The following is a 26,628-nucleotide window of genomic DNA, read 5'->3' as shown; positions in this document are numbered from 1 at the left end:
GAGACTGGCATCTGGCTCTGTGCTGACAGCACAGAGCCTGCTTGGGATTCTCTCTCTCTTTTCTCTCTCTCTGCCCCTCCCCCACTCTCGTGGTCTCTGTGTCTCTCAAATAAACTTAAAAATAAATAAATAAAATCCTAGTTAAAAAAAAAAGGACTTTTCTTAAAGCTTTGGGGAACTTTGTTCACCTTGCCATATGCCTAAGGTGGAAGAAGTGTGTGACATCAGTAGACATAATAATCAATCAGACCTAAAACCAGAGGTGCCAATCGCTTCAGGGGTCTCTATTAACAAATCAGCTTCATAGGAATCATGGAGAACTTCAGGAAGTAGATGTTATAGAGCATCTGCATTGAACAAAAAGTCCTCTAATTTTGCTAGAGTGATTTTTTTTTTTTTGTGCATAATTTACTGGGACTCCTATTCCATAATGAATCTTAAAACATGAATAATTGTCAGAAAACCCACCCCACTGGTAGAGATTTGTTTTTTGAAAATAACATATATATACACTTCTTTCAGTTGTTCTAGTAGTCTTTCAAAAGTATACTAATATAATGAGGCAATTCATCTGCTGGTTGATTTGCTTTTTTTCTCGCTGCGGAACCACCCTTTATTCAGTGAGCTGTAGCCTTAGGACATCTCAGGGGCTGGGAAGGCGAGCACCTGATTCACCTGAATTCTGCCTCTAACACCCCCCCAGTGGCAGAAACCATTCACTCAAAAGGGTGTGTGCCACATGGCATGTTAATTAGCCATATCAGGAGCATCCCGCATTTTTGCAATCCTTTTATATGAATACATTTACAATTTTAGTTTTGTGTTGACACTAAAAAGACCATTTTATTGTGGCAGGACTAACTCACACTTTTGGCTTCAGGGAACTCAGGGACCAGTGTGGTAGCACTTTTAAAATTCTTGCCTCAGTGCTTAAGACCCAGCCACGATGGAATATGCTGCTATGAGGAACGAGTTCCCTGTTTGTCAGAGATTTTCAAGCAGAGCTGAACTACTACATGTAGGCACATTGTAGAAGATACGTAAATTAGAGAACTTCACATTGATTTTCCAACTCTGTGACTGTAGGCTTCTTTGAAAATCATGCAGATTAATATTAATCCGTATACAGCTCTTTTGATTAAGGCCCATGCAGAACATGGCATTCCAAAACCTGCAAAAAAAATTTAGCAACTATTTGTTCTGGGTCTGAAAATAGGCGTCAGTGAAAATTACCTGGTTAGCATGAAACTTTCCTATTTTCTCTTTCATAATGATATGATTGTTAATTTTTCCATTAATGCCAGCATAATACTCAGTCTGGTTTTTTGTTTTTTGTTTTGCTTGGGAGAACCTGTGGATGTTAAGTTACATGTATAATTTATTGGAAAACTCAGTTATTTTGTCTCTTTAGTCTGCAGTAAATTAGTTTCTGCCCTTTTTGTCTTGCTTTCCTATCTGGTAGTCCCATCTGGTTTTGCTTACGTGTCCCATATCTCATCTGAGAGGGATTCAGTTTTTGAAGCTGATTGTCAAAGGGACCTACTTAGCATTTTTTGAATTTGGCCTGGATTTGGTATTGTCTATGCAGATCTATTACTTATACCTTCTGTGGAATGTTCTGGGTATGTGAGTTTCCTGTTTTTTTTGGATTCTCCAGAGTATGCTTTATATTACATGTTAAAAATCATTTCCTGAAACAGATAAAAATACATTGCTATAAAGTTTGTTAGGATGGAGTTAAGGTTTCTGAATTTGGATAAAGTTTGTAGTTAAAAAAAATTATTTGCGGGGCACCTGGGTGGCTCGGTCGGTTAAGCGTCCCACTTCAACTCAGGTAACGATCTCGCGGTCCGTGAGTTCGAGCCCCGCGTCGGGCTCTGGGCTGATGGCTCAGAGCCTGGAGCCTGCTTCCGATTCTGTGTCTCCCTCTCTCTCTGCCCCTCCGCTGTTCATGCTCTGTCTCCCTCTGTCTCAAGAATGAATAGACGTTAAAAAAAAAATTATTTGATTTTTCCTTTTCTCCCAAGATACGTCATGGATGCAAAAGGTAGGGAAAAGAATTGGTTGGGAATGCAAGCTGGTGCAGCCACTCTGGAAAACAGTATGGAGGTTCCTCAAAAAACTAAAAATAGAACTACCCTACGACCCAGCAATTGCACTACTAGGCATTTATCCAAGGGACACAGGTGTGCTGTTTCTTAGGGACACATGCACCCCCATGTTTATAGCAGCACTATCAACAGTAGCCAAAGTATGGAAAGAGCCCAAATGTCCATCAATGGATGAATGTATATAGAAGATGTGGTGTATATATATAATAGAGTATTACTCAGCAATCAAAAAGAATGAAACCTTGCAATTTGCAACTACGTGGATGGAACTGGAGGGTATTATGCTAAGTGAAATTAGAGAAAGATAAAAATCATATGACTTCACTCATATGAGGACTTTAAGAGACAAAACAGATGAACCTAAGGGAAGGGAAACAAAAATAATATAAAAACAGGGAGGGGGACGAAAACAGAAGAGACTCATAAACATGGAGAACAAACTGAGGGTTACTAGAGGGGTTGTGGGAGGGGGGATGGGCTAAATGGGTAAGGGGCACTAAGGAATCTACTCCTGAAATCATTATTGCGCTATATGCTAACTAATTTGGATGTAAATTTAAAAAAATAAAACAAGTTAAAATAAAAACAAAGAAAAAAAAAGAATGAGTAACGGATTTCCTATCATTGGAAAGAATAAATCACATGCCACAATCACATGCCCTTCAGGTGGGACATGACACAAAATCCACACTCCTGCGCAAATCCTTTATTAAAGCAATGATCAAAACACAGGATGGAGCACATGGTGTTTTGTTTTGCTACTATAACATCAACTTAAATGCCATTTGTTTATATCTTTAAATTATTTTTAAAAAGTGAACATTTATAGTTCACAAATCCACCAGTTTGACATTTCTGCCCAGATAAAGTTTTTCATCTTATTTTCCAATTTTAACAAAGGACATCCAGAACTAGAGATATAGCAAGCCAAACATAAGTGCAAGCAAACATCTTCTTTGACCCTAACTCACTGTAAGCAGCTCTATGGTGTCTGACAGATACATCTGAAGGCTTTTATTACTGGTTAAAAAAATCAATTTATGCCAGAATATTCTTAGAACTATTTGTTTTCTATTTTTACATTCTCTGAGAGCTTCAATTTTGATTGTGGTATTCTAAATATTAGCCCCCTTCAAAATGATATCTCTAAACTATCTCAAAGATCATTACCACCCTCATATGATATTTTCTTGTATAACAGACACGCACTCAGTCCTTTGGAAAACGTATTAAACAACTGTTTTGATTTCCAATCCCCCACCATTGATTTGTTTAATCCAGACCTGATTAATCACTGTAGAAACCCTAAAAAAGTCATTAGGAAAATGAATTTTGTTATCTACTGAGGGATTTTTAAATGAATAGGTGAATGTAAAAATGGCTAGTGTCTTGAAGATGTCAGGTGCTCAAAAGATGTGTGTGAACATACAATGAGATTTGGTAGGTTTAAAGAGTACCAGTAAATTAGCTTAAAAAGCAAAAGTAGAAACAGGGATTATAATCTTAACGGAATGCCAAAAGGATCTGTGAAATAGGTACAGAACAGTAGCTGAACTGTGCCGAATATAAAATACAGTATCTGAAAGATAAGTTAAATGCTCCATTTTCTTACCAAATGAAACACTGACAGGAAATCCCCTGTTAACAGAACCTCAGGGGCTGCCATTTAAGAGTTAGCACTGATAACAACACTGGATTTCAATCTATGAATAAAAGGTGGCTGATTTGCCTCTCCCAAACTGTTTCTCCAATGGCTGGGATGGGTGTTTTTGCAGGTAAGCAGATCTGTGTTGGCTGCATTACACTGAGAGAGTGCTTGTTCAAAACATGCAAATATTCTTGTGCCTTACATTTACTTCGTGTGCTAAAGAGCTGAGCAGACCCTAGATCACCAATAAATAACAATCTAAGCGTTAGACTTAAAACATGTCAGCAGTCCACTAAATAATTTACATAGCCAGAGTTCAATTCAGTCTTTTCATCAAATTGCTTTCTTATCTCACATTTGCCCTTCAAAGGCAAGCTTGAACAACACAGACTTCTACAGTTAAAAATGAAACAAACAATAAAAAAGATAAAGATAGGAAGGAGATTCCAGAATCCATTGTGTGGGATGTCAAGACCTTTTAGCCTTAGTTTTGAAAAAAGGAATGCTCATAAACATCTGAGACAACTCATTCTGGATGTAATGGCACCATAATGCTTGGGATGGGTGAGAACATTCAGCTATTTTTAGAGCAATTTCTATACGTTATACATCACATTTGGTTCCTAGAGATTTTAGTCAAGTATTAGTATTTCTTTTTGCTGAGTATGATATACAAAAAGATGAGAACAGTAGATGTGCCCTAAAGATATGAAAATATAATATATAAAACAAAACCATTATAAATTACATAGATTTTCAGTATAAAATTGTGTTTTTTTTCCATTTAGAATAAATACCATCCAAGTTTACGGATCATCTAAGTGAATTAAATATGCACACGTATCTGAATCATTTTCAGAATTTCAAGGAAAGAAGTTGCTAGAGATATGACTCAGAAACCAGAGACTGATGTTGAGAATGACTACATAAGACCCAAAGGACGTAGCTTGGGATTTAGCGTTAAGCTTTTAAAACTGCCCCAAACAGCCTGACGCTCATGCGTGCACACAAGGACACACACATACAGCCATACGTCTATGAATTTCTATGAAGCTGAGCAGTTTATCTTTGAAAAATCAGCTGAAAGTCACAAGGTCTTCTACATTTTATATTCTAGAAGGAGAGAGCCTTTCTCATTTCACGAAGAAGATGTAGGATGGATAGGAAGAGTGTAGAATTTCTGGAAGGAGAAATCTCCATTGTAAACCAACCTCCTTTTAGGTTGGCTATGATTCTATCAAGAGCTTTTTGATGCCCTAAGAGGGGAAAAGTTTGGAAAAATCTATATAATAATAATAATAATAATAATCTCCCCAGTCTTAAGAAGCTAAGACCAATCTGGAACATTCTTTGGTCATAAATTCCTGCTCCTGCTTCATTAAAAATCTGCTGATTTTAAAGTTTTTATTTCTTATCAATGTCTAGATAGAACTGATGCCTTTCCATGTGGAAATCTGCACATGGGTTTGGGTGGAATAACTGAACACAATGCAAAAAAGTTCACACAATATCACAAAATGAGCTTAAATTTCAGTTGTTTTTTTGGGCATATAGATCTGTAGTAAGAATTTGCTGACCTCCATAGCAAGTGGAAAATGTTTATATTCTTAGAGTTGGAGATAAAGGTGTTCTGCAACCCAAATACATAAAATCCTAATCCAGAGAGCCCACATAGGAGTCATGCTTTCTCTTGACTGCTGTACTACTAGTTGCTTTATGTGACCCCCCCCCCCCCCCCCCCCCCCCCGCCAAGACCCTTCTAACTAGATGCCAGCAATTCATTCCTGGACAAGTTTGTCTAACCAAATTCCATGTCTTGTTAGATTGCCTTCCACACTGGTTGTCTATGAATAAAGAAGCTTGTCAGGCTACCCCTAAAGCCAAACCCACTGCCCTCAGCTGCACAGCCAAATACATTTGTTGTAAAATTTTGGACAGCAAAAAGCATCCAATCTCCTGTACCCATTTTGGCTCCCAATGTTGTTTGTCTCTTGCAGCAGGGACCTATCTTGGGAGATTACAAACTCTGTAAAACAATACATGTCTGAGCTAGAAGGGACCTTGTGACTCATCAAGCACAACCCCCATATTCTTCAGATGGAAAAGATTAAGCCCCAGAGAAGGGAAGGGAGTTGTTCGAGATCACTTACTAGATAGTGACAGAGTGAGGACTAAACATCTGGGTCTGCTCCCTCAGTACCAACGTGGCCCATGTAACCTTCAACAACACGACCCCATCACTTGATGTGGCCATGACCCCTACAACAACTTTAAGGTTACTCCCCCTGCTTCTAAGTGACAATGAAATACCACTCATTCTCACTATGGTTAAATTTAAACTATAGAAGTGGTCCTAATGATGTTTTGGGAGAGAAGATCCACAACTTGCTTAAAATGCTATGATTATTTAAAACTGATCCTCCTTGAGTAAGTAAGGCAGCATAAAAAATGTTAGCTGAACCCAGAGATGAAAGTGAAAATCTGTTAACTGGAAAGAGAGCAAGCACGATGATATTGATGTGGTTCTGTGAGAGAGTGAGACCATTTAAATGGTGCTCAGAGCCTATCTAGTCTGCCCCCTCTGACAGATAAGGAAGCTGAGACCCATACCTGCCCAAAGCCAGGCAGCTAGTTATTGGCACAGTCAGGTAAGGTGCTGACCTTTGCATAGACTGACTTTTTCTCCTTTCCATAACATCATTCAGCCTCACATATTACTGCTTTCTTGTGAGACTAAAAAATAATTCAATAATTTGGCGTGAAATTTGATGACACAGTTCCCTAGGTCATTACTCCAACCTTTCACTCTCCCCTTCAAGACCAACAAGTTAGCTACGTGGTTCACAAAGCGGACCTGGTTACACAACTTCACAGATCTTTATTTTGCTGCCCTGAATTAAGTGTTTGAGTCACTCGATGGCATATGGCCCTCCAAGCCCTTCTGGGAAGTCAATATTCTACAACCTACAGGGATTCATCATATGCTGCTGTCTTCAGAAGCAATACATTTTCCAGATAATCAGTTTTTGTTTGTAAGATGATGTTACTTACACATAGAGAGCAGGTTTCATGGGTAATACAGGTATATTCGACCTTTTATAATTTCCCTCCACCAAAAGGCTCTCAGAATCGGACAGGTAAACACATTTGTTTTTGGCTAATAAAGTGCTATTCCTGGGCAAAATTTTTCTCAGTTTCACAATAGCAGCTTCGTTGGAAACAAAAAAAGTGATGTATGAACATAGGCCTGGGTAGTGACAAAAATAACGAGCCTAGTAACTACTCGGGAACATTACAGGTGACTTGTAGGTATCAGCCCTGGCACCAGTGACTGATACCAAAGCCTCTGAGGTAAGTATTCTAGGGGGAAAATAAGGACAAAGTGGCAAAAAGGACCAAACCGGAAAGAGCAATTAGTATTAATGTAACAACAACTACTCCATTATAAAGGAACAGTGAAAGGAATAAAACTGAGAAGAAAGTGCAACAAACCCATGTACGTGCATTTGCTATTGTAGCAGACCTATAATTTTTTTTAAAGGAAAAGCAATGCGGTGTGCATTGGACAGGGCTCTTGAACTCAGAATATCTTATAGTAATATTCTCTTTGACAAAAGGGCATCACCCATTAAGGTTATTTGGCAGAGAAGAGCCTCTAAAATTCGTATCGCACGGACAGACACCTTCCGTCCAGTATTACCAATTCTGCACCCTGATGTTTCTCACATCCTTTACTGTGGGGGAAATTCCAGTCATGTCATAAACTGCACTCAGGTGTTTCCCCTTTTAAAATGGCGTCACTCCTACCTAAGGGATGAGAGTCTCCTGGTAAGGCTTAGCGGCGAGTGCGTACTACATCTGCACTACAAGGAGCAGCCCCTGATTTTCTTGATATGCATAGCTTTTCATGGTTGATATTAGACATGGCTTTCATAAATAATGCAGGTGTTTCTGTCCTGTGCCACTGCTGGCTCTGAAGTTTCCAGGTGAGCTGGTGGCAGGACTCTATCTAATACCTCGATAGGCGTTGACTCTTCAGACGTTAGCTCTGTGGATGTTACATCTGTGGAAGGCTCTGCAGTTTCCGGGGAATGGTCGGCTGACGGTTCTGTCTCCTCTTCATCTTTGACCTCAAATTGCACACCGTCTTGGTCATCCACGTGATCTTTTTTGGACTGTGGGTGCACAGACACCTTGATGGCAATTTGCTGAGGCTGCTCGTGCAGCGATGAGGCGTCCGAGTCAGCAGTGGGGGAGTCACTTCTCTTCAGGGAGTTTGGGATTGTGTAAACCTCATCCCTGTCTGAGGCCTCCTGGCCTTCTGGAGTGTGCCGCACAAAATTCTGCCCCTGCTCCTCAAGCCCGACCACCTCCATGATTTCCTCCATGATGGTCCTGCAGTTCATAATGAGGGGAGGCAGAGGCACACTCCTGGCAAGCTCTTCGATATAGCGTGCAAACTCCATGGTTTTGAACTGGGTGACTTTGGCAAGCTCTAGAGTTTTGGCTGAGGTGATGATGGGGATCCGCTTGGCAATCTCAAATGCCTTTTGCAGCTTCTCTGCGCCTTCTGTCCTAAAGAACTCATTGATGGCTTTCTCGGTCTTCTTCAGGTGACTGCTCATCATGCACAGGCGGGTGATATTGAGGACCATGACAATGGTGAAGGCCACAAGGCAGACGACCATGTAGTAGACGCCCATGTCTCCAGAGGTAAAGATGACTCTCAGGGTCACCGTGTTGTTCACAGTGCCATGGATGTTAGAAGCAACACATGTGTATTTACCTCGGTCTGAAAAAGACACCTTGGTGATGTTCAGGAGGCCGCTGTCATGCATCTGCCATTTTCCTGTGGGAAGGAAGGGGGGAAAATTCAACCGAGGACACACAGGTCATATTAAAGTGTCTACAAACTCTCACATTACTAAAAACATCTACTGCCGCCACTGCTACTCCTGCTACTGATACCGACAGTGAACAATTACTACGTGCCAGCCAGTGACACAGTGATGTGCGTTAATGCTTTTCATCTCCACAACGACTCTGAGGTTGGTACTCATACCGGCTCCATTTCACAGGATGAAAAGACTAAGGCACGGTTAGATTAGCCCACCTTCCCAAGGTCACCAGTTTGGAAGAAGTGGGAGAGCAGATGAACTCAGGGTCGAAAGGCTATACTCTTAACCCCCAAGCCATGCTACGTAATTCTACAGCCTCGTGAAAAGTAGGAAAAATAAACAATCTGGAAAATACTGCGCTCTTATTAAAGAATTCCTTAAACATAGCATCTGGTTTTCTAACCTGCCCACGAGCATGACGCTATTGAATATATATGTTCATTGAGGGAGTTTAATGCTTCTAAGAATATAAAGTATTTTAGGATCAACATAAAGTCTGGAGTAAGCCAATTAAATTATAATTGTTTACCTGGGTTTCTCATATTTGAGGTTGAAGTTATCCTTGTATGACCTCAGTTAATTCAAGCATAACATGTCATTAATTTTGAGAATTTATGATGAATTGTTTATAGTACTTAAAAGTTACAAGCTAACAATGTGAACATTCAGAGGCTGGGTATGAATTAATACCAATTTAATGTTTTAGTCTTGCAAATAAATTATAGACCCATCAAGTCGAAAATAAGCCTCACATAATGGAGAATGCATGTTGATAAGTGCAGTTCTATTTCCTTCTCTGGCCTGAAAAGGAGCTAGTGTTGCCCCAGGGATGAAGTTCTAAATCAGGGGAAACTCTTTCATTGGGATTCATTCTTTGTCTGCCTCTGTACCCACAGGTCATTAGAGGTTTGGCTTCTAGGTCCTGGGTCTGAGGCTTTCTGAAAGCCTACCACCTCCCTATACTGTCCTATAGAGATGGAAGGGTCCAGGACAGTTCTCTTGGGAGCTCTGAGGAGCAGACAGCGAGATATTTCTCCATAAAAGCACTCCGGCTCCACAAGCCAACTAGAGGAGCCTCTCCTGAGAGATGGAGCAGTTCAACATGTAGTTTTCCTTTTAAGTACCTATTATCGAATTGTATTTTCACTTGTTTCTTCTCCTTCTGGCAGTGACTTCTAATTCTATTTAAAAATCTGATATTTCCCAAAAGCAACAAGCAACTTGTTCCCCTCCTCCCCCCCTTTTAAACTTGTGAACACATAAGTGACTACAGTCTCAGGGCACTATGGACTGAAGCAAGAGAGGGCCTTCTTCATTCCAGCATCTTCTACTCCTAGGAATATCCTTAAGGAAGCTAGGGTGAGGAGGTGAGGTGCCTTCTGGGGACCTGTGGCCCCTCCTACCTGCTAGGCACGCTGGATCTAGCAGGATGCCTCTTGTAGGTGCTGTCCTATTACTCTTTCTGAAAGAACATCTGTGAAGAGTGGTTCCTAGTGTCCCCAAGTAACCCTTTTCTAACAATTCGGCCAGTGTCTTTTCCCCAAGAGTAGAAAACACTGGTTTGGAAAATCTAGTGAATTTTTGGTTTCTTGTGAATGTGTGTCAACCGACAAACCTAAGCACCCAGTCTGTGAAATCTTCTCTCGTTTAGATTGGGCAGGCCTTCCACTCCCTTCATTCCCTGAACGTGGATTTTGATACTTCGGCTGCAGGTTTGTCCAAATGTAGAAATAATCTGGGGCAAGGGAATCAATGTATTATCAATTTATATTTTTAACATGTGCATGTTTCATAAAGGTGGACTACAGCGGGCATAGGCAAACTCGAGTTGACTGGAAACTTATTACGGATATGGAAGGTATTTGGTTCCAGAAAATTACAGACTATACTTGTAGGAGTTTCTCAAATTTACCTTCTTTCTTTTGTTGGAAAATATAACAGGAACTAGGATGGAAGAAGGTGAGGTGAGGTTATTTATGTGGGGAGTGGTAAGGGTCAAATTGTTCAACTCCTAACCTCCCATGGCCGTTCCTTTTATGGAGGAATTACCTCCAAAGTAGTCTGAACCTGGGAGTAGCAGAAGAGCAGAAAAGACCACTAAACTAAGAAGGCAGGTATCTGATGGTATTATGAACAGCTTCTCTTCACACCTAAATAATAATTTTAGTGATCACTGTATTCTGTTATGGGTCACAAAGCAAGTCTTTGGTAGCCAACAGACACACACGTATGTGCACACACACACACACACACACACACACACACACCCCTTCCAAAGACCATAATGTCACAGGAGCTAAGGTTATCACCTCAAAGGTGATGTAAGTCTGTATCACTTCTTTTTTAAAGGCTGATACTAAGACTCTACATATTTCCTCTCAGTCTCAGCTTGACCGCTGGTTAGTGAAAAATAAAGATTTCTGTGTGTTCTACTACCAGATGCAGCCCTGAAAACAACGAAGATGGCATAGATTGCACTTTGTGGTCCTCCCACATCAGCTCTGCACCCAGGCTCACGAAGAATTTCCATATAGAACCCATCCAGCTGGGATCATCTTGAGAACGTTTTCTGTCTTGCACGTTACCATTCGCCTCAGTCTACAAATATCTTGCCCTGAGACTCATTCTGGAAGGGTCTTGGCTTTAGCTTTAACTTTACTTAAGAAAACAAGAACACCCACAATGACTGCCATAGGAAACCATCAGTGCTCTTCATGAAGTGCGTATACAGTGCTGTTCTCGTGTATTTTAGATGGAAACTGGGCATGTCAAAGTTGTGCTGAATTTTCACTAAGCCGCGTCACTTTAGCACAGATAAAAACCTAAAATGTCGGCAGCTGATGCCGAGTCAGATCTACATGCAACGATTCTGGAGGAAATAAAGAGGCGGATGTTAAACCGTGACTTTCTGAATATATTACCAAAGATTACCAAAGATTAAAACATTTCCCTAATGCCCTTGACAGTTATTCACTAATACATGCCCTGTGCCTTGCTCAGATTGTAACCCTTCGAAAGCCCTCCCTCCACCTCCCGTCAGCCACTCTGGTCCTGTAAGGTGACCCTCACCTGAAGGCTTCACCCTAAAATACTGACACATGCAGTAGGAGAAGGGCTGCTAGAGTTTGCCCAGGAATCTGTCACAGTCTCCCCGAGAAACTCCAGGCACAAGAATCGCACATGAAAACCTCCCACGTGGGAGCAGAAGTAGTGTGGTGACAGTCTCTCCTTTGCAAAGAGAAAAGCTAACAGATGTTATTTCTTAGCTGTACTGCAGTGTGTATTTTATGCTGCGCGCACACACACACACACACACACACACACACACACACAAAAGCTGACATTTTTAGAAGGGCAGTGATCTTTTTTTAATCTTGTTCAAGCGTTTAGTCAACAAACATTATTGAGTAAATTGCGTTTGCAGCAGGTTCCACGCTCGACTGTACGAATACAAAGATGAGTTAGACAGGATCCCCGACTGAGAAAACCATCCGGCCCAAGGAGGGACGCAGACGGCAACAAAGGACTGTGGCTCACTTGGCAAAGTGCCGGCCCAGGGCAGTGGGGTGGGAGCACCAGCTTCTTGGAGAGGCTTGGGGAACCGGGCCAGGATGAGGGCGGGCTGGGTGGTGCAGGTGGCATAGGAGCAATAGAGGGAACCCAGGCTGTGCTGCTGCAGCTGACAAACTCTATCCAAAACCAAGAAGGGCTAGGGTGGGGACAGGGCCGGAGAGGAATGCAGGGCCAGAATGTTCAAGAGCTTTGTATTTATCCTGTGGGAGAACAGGAACCCCTCACCCTACAGGACTTCCCCCTGACAAACAGGCCTTATTTCATTTCTTACAGCTGCCATAGGACCTTCCCACAGGTTTCCTCTCTGCCTGGAAAGCTCTCCTCCCTCCCGCCTCCAAGCCTTGCCTCACCCCTTCTTAGCCCAGTTCAGACACCACCTCGCTGTCACCTCGCTACCTGAGAAACCTTCTCTGACCCCTGACTAAACCAGTGAAGAAAATCAGAAAGCCCAGAAGCAGATGCCGGTAAGCATGGGAATTTTAAAAATAAGGAAGATATTTTAAATCAGCAGGGAAAGAATACTGGGATAACTGACCATTCATTTAAAAGAAAAATGAAAATGAAGTTATGTTCCTATTTGATGTGATACATAAAAATAAGTTCCAAGTATTCTGAAGATCTAAATGTAAATTAAAAGTATCAAATTAGGGTGCCTGGATGGCTCACTTGGTTAAGTGTCAGACTCTTGATATTGGCTCAGGTCATGATCTCACAGTTCCTGCTTGGGATTCTCTCTCTCTGCCCCTCCCCTGCTTACATGCTCTCTCTCTCAAAATAAATAAACATTAAAAAATATTTTTAAAAAGCATAAAGTTAATAGAGGATATAAAAACATTTTTACAAACTAGGGATGTCTTTTTAGGCATTTCAAGAATCCCAGAAACTATAAAGGAAAACAATAATAGATTAGATTTCTCCACAATTAACATTTTTACACTATAAAATATGTCATACTAAGTAAAAGTAAAAGCAAATGACAGAGTGGGAGAAAATTACGAATACTTGACAGGCAAATGCTTACTAGGTATAAAACATAAAAAAAAACTCCTATAAATCAAGACAAATAACTCAAAAGAAAAAATGGGGAAAGGATACGAATGGATAAATCACAGAAAAAAAGAAATATGAATAGTGTCTAACTATAAAAAGCATAACTTTTTTAAGAGTTTATTTTTGAGAGAGAGAGAGAGACAGTGTGAGCAGGGGAGGAGTAGAGGGAGGGAGACAGAGAATCCCAAGCAGGCTCTGTGTTGTCAGCATAGAGCCTGACTCAGGGCTTGAACTCACGAACCATGAGATCATGACCTGAGCCAAAGTCAGATGCTTATCTGACTGAGCTGCTCAGGCACCCCCCAAAACATAACTTGCAACCTTTCAGAGTGCCAGAAAAAGAGGGAAGACACTGATTATATATTATGTTGCTGAGAGAACAGGGTAAGGGATGCTTACACACGTGGCAGTGGGGAGTCAGGTTGGTAAAACCTTTGGAAGGTTGATATGGAGGCATCTGTCAAAATTCAAAATGAATGTAGTCTATGACCTACTTGTAGACTTCTTGAAATTTCTCAAATCAGACAAGCCTAAATTGACTGAAAAAATATTAACGAATATTAGAAAATCAAGGTAATGAGAAAAATCTCCTTTTCAGGATAGTTTTTCCACAGGGACATGGTTCCAGAACTTTCCCCTCCTGCCAACATTCTCTGGGAGAAGCCATAACCTTGGTCCCAAGCCAGGAAGGTGGCTGACCTGGTACCACCGTGCTCACTGTGGGGTGCACACACACATGGAAGAGGAAGTTGCTCCAGACACTATGATGTCATGTCAATAGGACAGTGTCAGGGTCAGGTAGACCCTGTCCAGTAATGAGAGAAGCAGATCAGCAGCCTCATATGGCTACAGTCATATGATGGGAGTCACTGTGGCTCAGTGTGTAGCCAGTGTATGGCACTAGATCAGAACTATGGCTCATGCAAACGACTTCTGACCACATTACTGCTGTATAGAAATGAACAGCACTGATACATTCTGGAACTAAAGAATCATAAGGAAAGTGAGAACACAACCTACAAAGATACTATAATTACAGCTTCCTTCAAACACCATGTCTACTACAATCCTAAATTTCTCCAGCTTTTCCTGAGGATCATGGAGCATTAGAAATTAAAATTATGCCCAAATACGAAGCTCTTAGAATTTCCCCCAAATTACTTATTCGAAGATAAGGATTTCTTTTTTCTCTGGAGATACCTTTCTGTGAATGTGTAAATAAGCTGATGTATGGTTTGTCTATGTCCCCAGTGAGTGGCATGAAAAGATTAAAACTCTGTTCAAAATCCCAGTGAGGTACTTACTTAGGCTCTTGAGCTTTACATACCTATGGTTTTTAAGGAGGAGATTTCAACTGGCCAAAATAAGTAGGTTCTTTTCTTTTTTTTTTAAAGTGTATTTATTTCTTTTGAGAGAGAGAGAGTAAGTGAGGGAGGGGCAGAGAGAGAGAGAATCCCAAGCAGGCTCAGTGCAGGGTCCAATATGGGGCTTGAACCCACGAACCGCGAGATCATGACATGAGCTGAAATCAAGAGTCAACGCTTAACAGACTGAGCCACCCAGGTGCCCCAATACATTATTTTCTTGAAGCCAACTTTAAAAATTTTCATGTCGGTTAAGCGTTCGACTTCTGTGCTGACAGCTCAGAGCCTGGAGCCTGGAGGCTTCAGATTCTGTGTCTCCCTCTCTTTCTGCCCCTACCCTGCTCTCTCTCTCTCAAAAATAAACAAACATTTTAAAAAGTTAAAATAAATTTAAAAAATTCATGTGGTAAGAGTTCCAATAAATGTTTAGGTAAACATAAATGAAGTACAAGATTCACCTGAATATCGCATCGAATCGAGTCTTCAAATAAGAACTAGATGCATGTGTGTGTAGGTGTCTATAAATGTGGTACTTATCCTCCAATATGTGAAAAACAGACCACTGAAGAGAAAGGATCCATGCCTTTTTACAAAACATAATTGAAAACAAATTTAGCACTGCATGGCTGCACCTGTTACAGGCTTCTGCAGCAGATGACGGCTCCGTGAAGCCACTGCAGACTCTGGTTATAAACACTGCAAGCCGTAAGGGCTCTTATGCACCACTCCCCCAATCCTCCCAAGAGACCTCTTCAGAGGCTACCAGGGCAGCTCTAACAAGCTAGTTCCTACATCATGTGGAGTAAAGGTGGCCTGGGATAATACAGGCTTAGTTCAGCTTTCAGCTCAGGAAGGTGGGGGTGGAAGGCTATGCTGTTCACAGCCTGGAGTTATGCTATGCTTAAAAGTATAAATAATATCTGAAAAGATTACCTACTGTCTTTTCACTTCCTGGCAAAGGAAACATATGACCCTCCAGCTAACTGGATCTGGTGATCTTAAGTTTTAGTGCCAAGTAATTCCAAGCAGGCTAGCAAGTCTTTTCTGAGAACAGCTACAGGTGGTTTTCCAAGACAAGGGCACCCTACACTGGGTTCATATAAATGACTTCCATTTTGGGAATTTTAGCTGTCATCCTTATCTAAGGTGGATCCAGAAGGGTCTTTTCACAGCTAAGACTATAGCACTCTGAGTTCATATCCCAAATGGAGCATAACTCATCCAAGAAAAACTATAAATGGTGGTTAGTTATCAGGTTGGCCCTTGACATGGATCAATTTGGAAAATGAGCCATAATAACTTAAACTACTTTTATGAAAGAATACATAATAGGTTCAAACAACTGACCTCAAGATCTACTATGGAATGATTCTTTAGTTAGCAGAGGAGTGCTTCTTTGGGTTAGATCAGGGTCCCTGAGCTTTGACACCATTGACATTTTGTGCCAAGTAATTCTTTGTAGGGGTTTATCTTGTGCATTGAAGGATGTGTCGCAGCATTCCTTCCTTTTACCTAGTAGATGCCAGTAGCATAATTTCCCCCACTTCCTTTCCCTCCTCTGCCAGGTCATGACAACCAAAATGTATTTCCAGACTTTGCCAAATGTCCTCTGGGTGGAACACAGGCTCCCGCCAAGAACCACTGAGTTAGGCAGATGTAAAGTTCATCTTGTGTATAACACATTTAGTAATGTCCACATACGCTCACTGCTTATTCAGAGATAGAAGTATGTTGGATATCAACAGGTCCTGTGTACTCAAGAGTGATGGTGGGGCAAGGGGAAGCCTCTGATGAAGGAAAGGATTCCAAACTTGCTGCCAAGGCAGTCTCAACATTGTTTTGAAATTTCAAATAACTTTTTTTTTTAAGTTTATTTATTTATTTTGAGAGCGAGTGAATGAGCACAAGTAGGGGAAGGGCACACAGAGAGGGAGAGAAAAAAATCCCAAGCAGGCTCTGTGCTGACACGGGGCTCAAACCTGAAAACTGTGAGATCATGACCTGACCGAAATCAAGAGTCAGATGCTTAACTGACTGAGCTGCCCAGGCAGCCTGAAATTTCAAATAACTTTGAAGGGCTATAAATTTTTTTATATTAATTCAATGTTTTTAAGGTTGAGAGATTGAGATAGAGAATAAGAAGTTACCCAGGAAATTATTTCCTGTCTTTTCAAAACACACTAGATTATGAAATAGAGATTTAGGCACTTGGAATCTATGGCTGCCAAAATATAGGGCGATATTACCAATAACAATAGCAGCAGTTGCCATTTACTGACAGCTGGACATGTTCCAGGTCACTGTGCAAAATGTTTAATACACAATAGTTTATTCAAGACCCTCAGCCCCACCTGCTAGTAAAAAAGGATTTTCTCTATCTTACAAAAACTGTGGCTCAGAGGAGTTAAGGCACTTACTCAAGGAAAAGCTATTGTGGAATTTCCAGTAATGTATTCCTAATTACACTAATTTTATTTCATGCCTTTGGTAAGTTGATTTTTCATCTCAGATATTTAATCTACTAAAAGAAGAATTCAGCATATTTTCAGTAGTTAATGCACTACTTCACGCTGATCTCAGAGGTAAAGGATGATTTATATTTACCATGGGAACTGACCCTTCTTAGACGTGCATTAAGTAAGGAGGTCATATACTAACTAGTCTGAAAACAGGGCTGGCACAGGCTGTTGTCCCTTGCAGAAGTAGTGAACAGGCATTTTATAGTCTATTCCAAAAATCTGAAAAGTGGAGATGAATGCAAATAAATAAAGGCAAAACTTATGGGGCTCCTGGGTGGCTCAGGGGGATGAGTGACCAACTCTTGATTTCAGCTCAGTTCATGATCTCACTGTCATGAGATCGTGCCTCCCCTCCCCCCGCCCCACCAACCATGGAGCTTCGAGCTGAGCGTGGAGCCTGCTTGAGATTCTCTCTCCCTCTCTCTCTGCCCCTCCACTACTGGTGTGCACATGTGAGTGCTCTTTCTCTTAAAAACAAAAACAAACAAACAAACCAAAACCTGTAATAATGAATTCCACAACGCTAAAGTAGCAGAGGTGACAATTGGGAACTTTGTGCACTTTGGCTCCATTTACTCTGTGCATGTTTTACTTTAAAAGACAGTCTTTAGTTATTTTTGGTGGAAGAATGCTGTAAGGGTGTGGAGAACCAATCCACAGAAGTCTCAAACCTAAGTTGGAAGAAGAATTTCAAACTTAATCGCTAACAAGGCAGAGGGTGTTTGGCAAGGCCTCTGCTGGCTGACTTTCCTGAAATGCTCGTTATTTATCATCAAAGGTGCTAATGTGCATTTAAATGGCTTAAAGTCAGAGTACGAAGCCATGGCAAAAATACGCTGGCTAATTAGTACCTGAAATAACTGGCACTTTTTTCATAATACTTTCTGACAACTGTTTATTTCTACTCACCTCAAGCAAAAGGGCTTTGTGGTCATTTGTGGTTATGCATGTTATTGGAATTCTGAGCTATTTCTGTAATATGGGTGGTGGACTACCCCCAAAACATGTCCTTTGGTGAATGGCCAGAAAAAGAAAAGTCCTCCTCCAGAGACAGATTACACATTAGCCTGTCTCGATCCTCTGGACTTGAAGGAATGAGCAGCAGGGAAGGGCAATGAAGCAGTTGACGCTCCCACCAGTGATGGGCAGTAGCCCCACTCTTTCCAGGACCAGCAGGGCTGGCATGAATAGCTCTCTCACTTTGTCAGCATAAACGAGAAATGAAGTTGGTCCTTCCTAATCACACAATGAATGGTGATGTGCTCCTAGATCGAGTCACCAGGTGATTTTGATGCTTTGTGTGTGTGTGTGTGTCACATATACACGTGACAGCACATATCCTGACACTGAAACTGATGTGGGTGATTACCATGCATTTTCCATCCAGGAAGGCTTCTCTCATTCGCTCAGTCTGGGTTGGATGGTCTTCAACATTTTTCACCTAGCAAGACCCAAAGAGTGAGCAGATGCTGGTTGGACACAGAGGGAGAATAAATACTAGCTTGTCCACACTCTGGCCGTGTAATATCCTCTCTGTTCACTTGGTCCCTCATCTGTATACATGAGGATTAATAATATCTACCCGTCATGCTTACTGTAAGGATCAGAAATGGTATCTGTAACTTGGTATACGAGGGCTTAATCAATGGTTGGGATTGTTAATGAAAATTACATTAGTTTTTTTAGTTTGGTTTTAACAGTAGTCTATTGTATCTAGGTAATGTTCTGGGATATTAGCATCATTTTTCATACTATATCCATTCAATCACCTCTTTGTTGAGTTATAATGAAACACTGCTCCATTTAAACTTCTAGACTATTAGCCTGACAACTGAAATTTTTGTCCATGGTTATAATATGGGCATTTTCCCCATCAGAAAGAAAGAGTTAAAGACTTATGGGTGTCCTCTAATAGGCCATTTGAGCACTGAAGTTCTAATATTTCATGACGAGGAGTGTCATTTCTGCTATTTCTTATGTCTTGCTTGGTTGTGAGGTACAGTGTTTTGTGTATTGCCCTGTGTTCCTGACATTCTGGAATCACTATTATTATGCACTGCAGTACAAAGGCTGAGCTGGAACATCAAGTACTAGTATCATATGAGTTCTTTTTAAAAATCTGCAGTGCATCTTCCTTATGAGATTTGAAAACGGCTAACTGATTTATCAGCAAGACTGCTGGCTGCAAACACAATACAAATGCTAGGTTCTGATGGAGCAGTTCTCTGTGCCACAAAGGCTTTTGCTGGCTTCCCCTGGTTCTGGGGTTCTGGGCTTCTGCAGTCTGCTACTATGGACCACCTGAGTGCCACAGAGCAAAAGGAAATCGAGCCATGTGGCTTCCATCTAGTCCAGCCTCCTAAGACACAGATCGAGAAGGCAGGTACAGAGTGTGCTTGCCAAGCCCACGTTAATAGTTAGAACGACCTTTTCAACTGAGGCAACATGTGATCTCTCTGAAGCAGAAAGGCCCTACTTTAGGACTGCAATCAAAATGTGGTGACTGAAATTCAGGCCCCAGCACTGTGGTTCCCACAGTGTCTCCCTCTCTAGGACTCAGGGGTTTAGTGCCCCAGCTCCTTGGTACCGGTGATGACCCGTGCTTCAGTGTCCATGTGAAAGGTAGATTCAGGTCTGGAGTCCTTGTTCCCCTCAATTCAGTTCCCTTGTTATTCCCCGCGGCGGCCCAGCTCGCAGAAAGATCTGATGGAGTACGGGGACTTGAGTGTGTATATGTTACCATGGTTACTGCCCCCTTCACAAGTGTGGGATCACTTGCTTTTGACTTGGAGTCTGTGAGGAAGGAATGGTAGGGATGGAAACCAACTGTGGGCTTGGGGTGGTGGTGTCTCTTCTTCTCACTGTCACTAGTGAAGGTTCTAGTCACAGCCATTAACAGTGGGACTTCGGGAAAACGTGGGTGGAAGAAGAGATTTGGATTACACTGTCTCTAAGTCCCTTCCAATTTAAAAATTCTATGGCCTCAAAATTTTACTCGGTGGGGATAGAGGTCCACTCTACCAAATTAAACAGACAGACATACATGTAACATGTGGTATTTTCACTGGAGGGAGGAAGCTTTGTCATGTTGTACATCCCTGAATGGTTAATTCAAAGCAATGTGAGAGTGCTACAATGAAACCCCAGATCCCAGGTAGTTGGACTGCTAGTGGCCTTAACCATGAGGGACACAGCGGTGAGCCACAAGTATGTAATGGCAAGAAAACTCCATTTGCTCAGCTCCTAAGGAGACATAAGGTATTAGCTTCCATTCTTTTCCAGAGTGAGATAAAATGAAGGAAAGAGATTAAAAACGTAGGTTTTCTTGGAGCAGAAACTCTCTGGGGATTATTCATTGCTTAAAGGGCTGTGGATGGGAAGTACAACATGAATGAAAGGTGACAGAAACTGGTAAGCTGCTACTTCAGAACAATGATCTTTTTACTCCCCCACCCCTACTTCACACAGTAAATGCTTTAGAAAGTACATTAATTCCTTCAGGTCAATTAGCTCAGGCTTGAGTTTTCAGACAAGTACTTCTCACACCTAAAACAAGAAGTGTAGTTATTCACAATGACCCAGTCAATCCTCTCTCTGGCCGAAGTCTTTCCTGAAGCAGGCTCAGTGCTTATGTAGGTGATTCACATTTTTTGGCCAGAAACACACTCATTAAAAACTAAGCATTCCCCTATTGCCACATGTTATTTCTTGCTACTGAATCTTCCGTCTTGGCCTCAGCTGCAACAATCTAGAAACTTCAGCCAGGTCTTCAGAAGCACAGAATGATCTCAAGTCGTGGCTGAGAACCTTGCACAGAGACGTGTTTTAAGAAGTGTGGTCCTTAAATCCACAGTCAATGAATTAAACTGACATTTAACCATAAACACCTGCTATATTGTTTACTGGACCCAGCTCCATGACACAAAATAAAACTCCCTTATAAATGGAACGTATAATTATGGAAAATCCATTTTACATTCATCCCTATAACATTTTGTATGCACTATGTTACAAAATTCCAAGAGGCGTTTTAAGACTTATGTTTGCCCTGTCTTCCAAGTCAAAAAGTGCAAACTATGAAGTAATTAGCGATTCGAATCCTTAAGAATATATATTTCTCCCTCTTGCCTTAGAGAAAGAAGACAAAATGAGATCCTTAAATCACTTGAATACGAACAACTAATATTCAGAGTGTGGGTTCCAAAGTCCATGTTTATATCTTATGATATTTGATACAACTTGAAAGCCTACCTCCTCCTTTCTCCTCGTCTTCTGTCAGCAGCTTGCCAATGGAATTATACCACTTGAATTGTGGCTCAGGGATACCATAAACACTACAATTAATCAAGGCACTGTTCCCTTCCTTGACTATGATATGGTCAGTTCTGGCAATGATTACAGGCACAGAGCCCAAGACAATGTCAGTGCCATTTAAAGTGCTATTAGTCACACTCTTAGCAGCCGCTAGAGTGGATACTAGGATTAAAAAGGGCACAGTAGGTAGAAAGCACACAGGCAGATGGTTCTTCAGTCGATCCATCTTCTTTGCTTGCTCTATAAGGCAACAGAGACAGTTTGCCAATGGAATCTTCTATTGGACAACACGCTGTTCAGAGCAGGCCATGGGATAAACCTGTCCTGGATCCATAGAGTTGGTTCTTGATTAAGAACCTGTTTAAAAAAGAAAACAAACCCACACACATAAATATTAGCATTCATACTTTAAAAATATTATTTATAAAATGCTAGAAACCCAACTAAAATACAAACCTACATAATTTTTAAACACAGATTCAGAAGCTGTTCCAAATATTAAATTACATTTTTCACAGAAATCATAACAATATAATTTTGTTATTTTTGCTACTGAAATATATAGCTCTTAGTGGGAACAAATATATACTTTGTATGTTAAATTTATATTGCGTTACTTCCGAGAGTTCCAAAACCAATTCAGGCTTCTTTCATTAGGCATTATGAGGTCTCTTTCCACCCCATCACCTATCGCTATTGCAGATGACCCGACTGTTCCCCTGGGGCCTTCCTTAACTTCTTCTCCTCCAGTGCACATGACTTCCAGTTTATTCCAGTGGTCACAGCTTGGATGCTGCCAGGATTTGGAACGGCTCCACCAGAATCAGTCTGGCATTCTCCTAACTCACCATTATGGCCTTCAGGATATGCCTTCCCCCTTTCATGCAATGCCCATGCTCCTTTGAGCTTCATACATCCAGCTCTCTCTGCTCCGTGTAACTGTTATCTACCAATTCCTGATTACTCACTGGATTCCCTGGTTTCAATCTTCATCTGTCTCCCAGAGGTAGGGGAACATCAGTATGAATGGGGTGACATTATGGTGGCTACACTTCTTAAGTTCAAAGATCTAACCTTCACCTATGTCTCTATCCTCCATTTCATCCACTAATCACATGAGCACACCCTGGATCTTTCATCTCTCCAAATTCTAAATTCTGAAATTCCAAGTAATTCTGAAGTTCTACACAACCATCTCTAACTGCACCCTACCATTCTTCAGATCTCACTGGACTTTCTAGCCCTTCTATTTTCCCTCTGTCTCTATCTCCACCCCCTCCCCACTTGACCTGCCTGCTCTACTTTGTCTCAGTCTAGATCCAATCCTGTAGACCACAATCCCCAATATCCTCACCTCTTGTCCTTCTGCCACAACTACCCTGCCAGGATACAACTGTGATCAAGCCAGTCATTTGGCATCCTGGCTCCTACACCCAGGAGGCTGGAGACCACTGGAGAGAATCATACAACCATGCCATTATTGCCAAACTAAAGGAACCATCTCCAACCCCAGCCAGGCCCTTGGTGACATTTGGCAATCTGTGTATCAGTGCTCAGGTAGTTCAGTATCCTTTGCACACAATGCCTACAGACACTTTCAGCTTTTGAATCAAATGCTTTAGTCCAGCTGTATTCTTAAAAGGCAGCTTTCTCCTACTAGGGTGTGCAGCCAGGAATTCCTACTTTCCCACCTTTTGGAAAGAATCCTCGGCATCCTATCCTAAGTCCCTTCCCCATGCCCGCCATTTACTCCTCAAATGATTACATTCTGTATTTTGCCTGAAACAAACAGCTCTTGCTCAAGTCACCAGTCACTCCTAGTTGCCAAGTTTTCAGTCTTTCTCTTGCCAGATCTCTGTGGCAGTTGCCACTATTAATTGTTCTTTCTCATGGGTTCCACATTCTGCTCCTCCCAACTGCTCTCATTATTTTTTACTGATTTTTCTTCTTCCCAGTCCTCAAAAGTTAGTCAACCCCTAGAATTTCATCATTGGCCCTCCTTTCTTTTTACCCTCAGCTCTTGCTAAAGTTCCATTCCCATGCCTTTATTACCACCTACAACCTAATAACTCTCAAATATATGCCCTCAGTTCTGACTCCTTCCCGAATTTCTGACTGGTATTACCAACTGTCCACTGAACAGCATTACCAGGATGTTTTGCAGGTAGCTCAAAGCTAACATTCCCAAACCAAACTCATCTGCTAACTATGCTACATCTCCCACATCCCTTGTTTCAGTTCAGGGCACCACCATTAACTCAGATGTGCATGGATATAATCTTCAATTTGACTACTGCCCTCCTTTCCTCAGAACATAAATACAGGTTGCTGATTCCACCTCTTAAATATTGCTCTTATTGTTCCATCCCTTGTCTCCTCTGAGTGAGCCTCAGTTCAGCCTCCCTATCTTCTCCTTACCAGAAATGGTTGTGGTAGTCTTCTATATAATCTGCCTGCCTTCAGTCTTCCCCAGGTCGCAATCCAATCCTATAACCATTTTGCAACACAAAATCTATGGTGCCGTTACTTTACTTAGCAACATTCTGTGTTTCTGCCCTGTCTCCATGATAGAATCCTCACTCTTTTTATTACCTTATTATATTATTAATAATTACTGAATACCAACTATTAGGCAGACATTATTTAGGTCCTAGAGATAGAAGAGTACACAAGACTGATCTTTCCTGTGATGCGGATATTAGATTCTCGTGGGGAGAAGCAGACAATAAATAAATACCATGTAAGTAAGAATTTCAGCTAATGATGCATGCTTTGGAAAACACACTATGATATAGTCAAGTGCTGAGTTAGGCAACCAAGGAGAACTTCACTGAGGAGGTAGGAACTTCACCAAGGAGATGGCCCCAGAGCTGGAGCCTCTTTAGGAATCAGCTGCACCTAGATCTGAGAGAAGAACATTCCAGAAAGAACAACAAAAGCAAATGGAACACTATAAGATGGGTCAGAGGAGTAGACAGGTCCAGATCACCTAGGACTTTGTAGGACCGAGTAAGGAATTTAGATTTTACCTAACATTCACTGTCAAAGGAGTGACAGGGTATTATTTTTAAAAATCAGCTTTGGGGTACCTGGGTTGCTCAGATGGTTAAGCGTCCAACTTCGTTCAGGTCGTGATCTCATGGTTCATGAGTTCGAACCCTGCATCGGGCTCTGTGCTGACAGCTAGCTCAGAGTCTGGAGCCTGCTTCGGATTCCGTGTCTCCCTGTCTCTCTGCCCCTCCCCTGCTCGCCCTCTCTCTCTCTCAAAAAAAAAAAAAAAAAAAAATCAGCTTTACTGTGGTATAGTTTACAAACAATAAAATGTGCCTATTTTAGTATACATTTTAGTGAGTATTGACAAATTTGTACACCCAGGTGACTCCCACAATAAACAAAATATAGAATGTTTCCATCATCACCAAAAGTTCCCTTGTGCCCTTTCCCAATGGTAGTTTTTACACTGATCCATTCCAGTATTTTTTTTTTTTTTTGAGTGTTTGTATGGCATGAGGTAAGGACCGAGGTTCATTTTTTCCCCGTATGGATATCCAGTTGTTTCAGCTCTTTTTCTAAAAAAGACTATCATGTCCTCAGTGGATTATCTTGCCTTCTTGTCAACATCAGTGAATCTACTTGTAAACTCTTTATTCTGTTCCACTGTTTATGTCTACCCTTGTGCCAATACCATACTAAACTTTCTGTCTGCCTCATTTATCTTTACATCTGCACTGCCTGAAGTTATCCCTGACAATAAGTTACTGAATACATGAATCTCTCTTTAAAGGCAGAAATAATTATTCCAATTCTGCAGACAATAAAACTGAAGAGGTAAATAAATTAGGGGTGATAAATCAGCTTCAGGCCATATATTTCTTCAGTGGGAAAGACAAAAGAGTTTTCTTAGTGCTGGAGACTTCCATACTCCCCTGTGGACTTGAGTGCCTTCCTGCCCCAGGAAGGTCAACACATTTTTCCACCAGCAAGAATTGTGGTCTAAGGGAGATAGCATGGGTTGCACCAGCATGACACATACCCTGTTATGACTTTGTAAATGTTTTCTTGGCTAAACTTGTGGTTTCCTTTTAACAGGGAAGTTGTAAAGCTGATCTGTTCAGTACAGAATGGTTGTTAAGAGCATGGCCTCAGGTTGTAGGTAGACATGCTCAAGATCTGGGATCTAAACAATCTTACTGGCTACGTGTTTCTGGCCAAGACCTTACCAAGTACAGGACAATTATAAAGATTCATGATCAAATGCACATAATGCACTTACATAATGTTCAGCTTGATAAACAATAATTATTAGGATACTGTATATAATAGCATCCTTTACTGAAATTGTGCTTCTCAAGTTGACTTTTGTTATAGCATTTAAAGGGCATACCTTGTTCCTGGATTTGTTTAATATATTACTGGGTACCCTCCCACCACCAGAAGCAATTACAAATGATTTTCAGCACTGGGTCCTTTGGCAGGGACTTGAGTCTGAAAATACATGAGCTGTCCCTCTGGGCAGACACTGCACTGAGCATCTTGAGGACAGTGTCTGGAGTCACTCCTCTCTGACCCCCTGATGTCTACGCCAGAGCAGATGCCTGACTAAATAGCTTAGGGGAGAATGAGAGACAAGACAAAGTATGAAGTAGTTTCTAATAAGTGTGTGTAGTAAATACACTGTAACATTTTTTTCCCCCACAAATAGGAAGAAGGCAACAAGTGGAGGATCACACTAAGGTTTAAAATGCAGAACCCAAGGGGTGCCTGGGTGGCTCAGTGGGTTAAGCCTCCTCCGACTTCAACTGGGGTCATGATCTCACAGTTTGTGAGTTTGAGCCCCATGTCAGGCCTTGTGCTGACAGCTCAGAGCCTGGAGCCTGCTTTGGGTTCTGTGTCTCCCTCTCCCACTTGCTCTCTCTCTCTCTCAAAAAAAAAAAAAAAAGACAAAAAAAATGTAAATACAGAACTTGAGAACTGTTTTCAAACAAAGGCTGGCTGCTGTGGTTTTCTACTTTCACACACATTGTGCCAGCAAGAATGAACAGGATGGAACAGTCTCCTCTTCTATATTTTAATAATGTCTGTGGGCACTTTGGGCTAGAAACACAGTAACTGTTCCAGAGCTTAACTAGTTCCCTCAGAGACCCTGGCAGG

At 41.4% G+C, this 26,628-nt stretch overlaps 1 protein-coding gene and 1 long non-coding RNA gene across 10 annotated transcripts in view; one reads left to right on the top strand and one right to left on the bottom strand.

Annotated features, from left to right (window-relative positions):
- LOC111560135 overlaps positions 1–26,628 on the top strand; it is a 297,662-nt gene that overhangs the window by 214,645 nt on the left and 56,389 nt on the right. Inside the window, exons 8-9 of the long non-coding RNA XR_006596594.1 lie at positions 8,373–11,376; positions 12,504–12,694. This is a non-coding gene — a long non-coding RNA (uncharacterized LOC111560135). The remainder of the gene's footprint in view (positions 1–8,372; positions 11,377–12,503; positions 12,695–26,628) is intronic.
- The window catches only part of MFAP3L (microfibril associated protein 3 like), a 100,539-nt gene that overhangs the window by 55,368 nt on the left and 18,543 nt on the right, over positions 1–26,628 (bottom strand). For 4 of the 9 annotated variants that reach the window (XM_045055678.1, XM_045055681.1, XM_045055676.1 and 1 more), the window contains 2 exons: positions 21,415–21,834; positions 7,776–8,608 (listed from right to left, as the gene is read on the bottom strand). In XM_045055678.1, the coding sequence (XP_044911613.1) occupies positions 7,776–8,608; positions 21,415–21,703 (1,122 nt within the window). In that variant the 5' untranslated portion in view covers positions 21,704–21,834. Of the gene's footprint in view, positions 1–47; positions 1,172–7,775; positions 8,609–21,414; positions 21,835–22,325; positions 22,348–22,445; positions 24,452–24,566; positions 24,587–26,628 lie in introns of those variants that run through there. The other 5 variants (XM_045055680.1, XM_045055677.1, XM_045055679.1 and 2 more) reach the window with 5 other exon arrangements.

This window comes from Felis catus, chromosome B1 (assembly GCF_018350175.1).
Source record: "Felis catus isolate Fca126 chromosome B1, F.catus_Fca126_mat1.0, whole genome shotgun sequence".
NCBI classification, from domain to species: domain Eukaryota; kingdom Metazoa; phylum Chordata; class Mammalia; order Carnivora; family Felidae; genus Felis; species Felis catus.
Note: the sequence above shows the minus strand (reverse complement) of the source record. Positions and strands in the feature narration are given on the sequence as shown.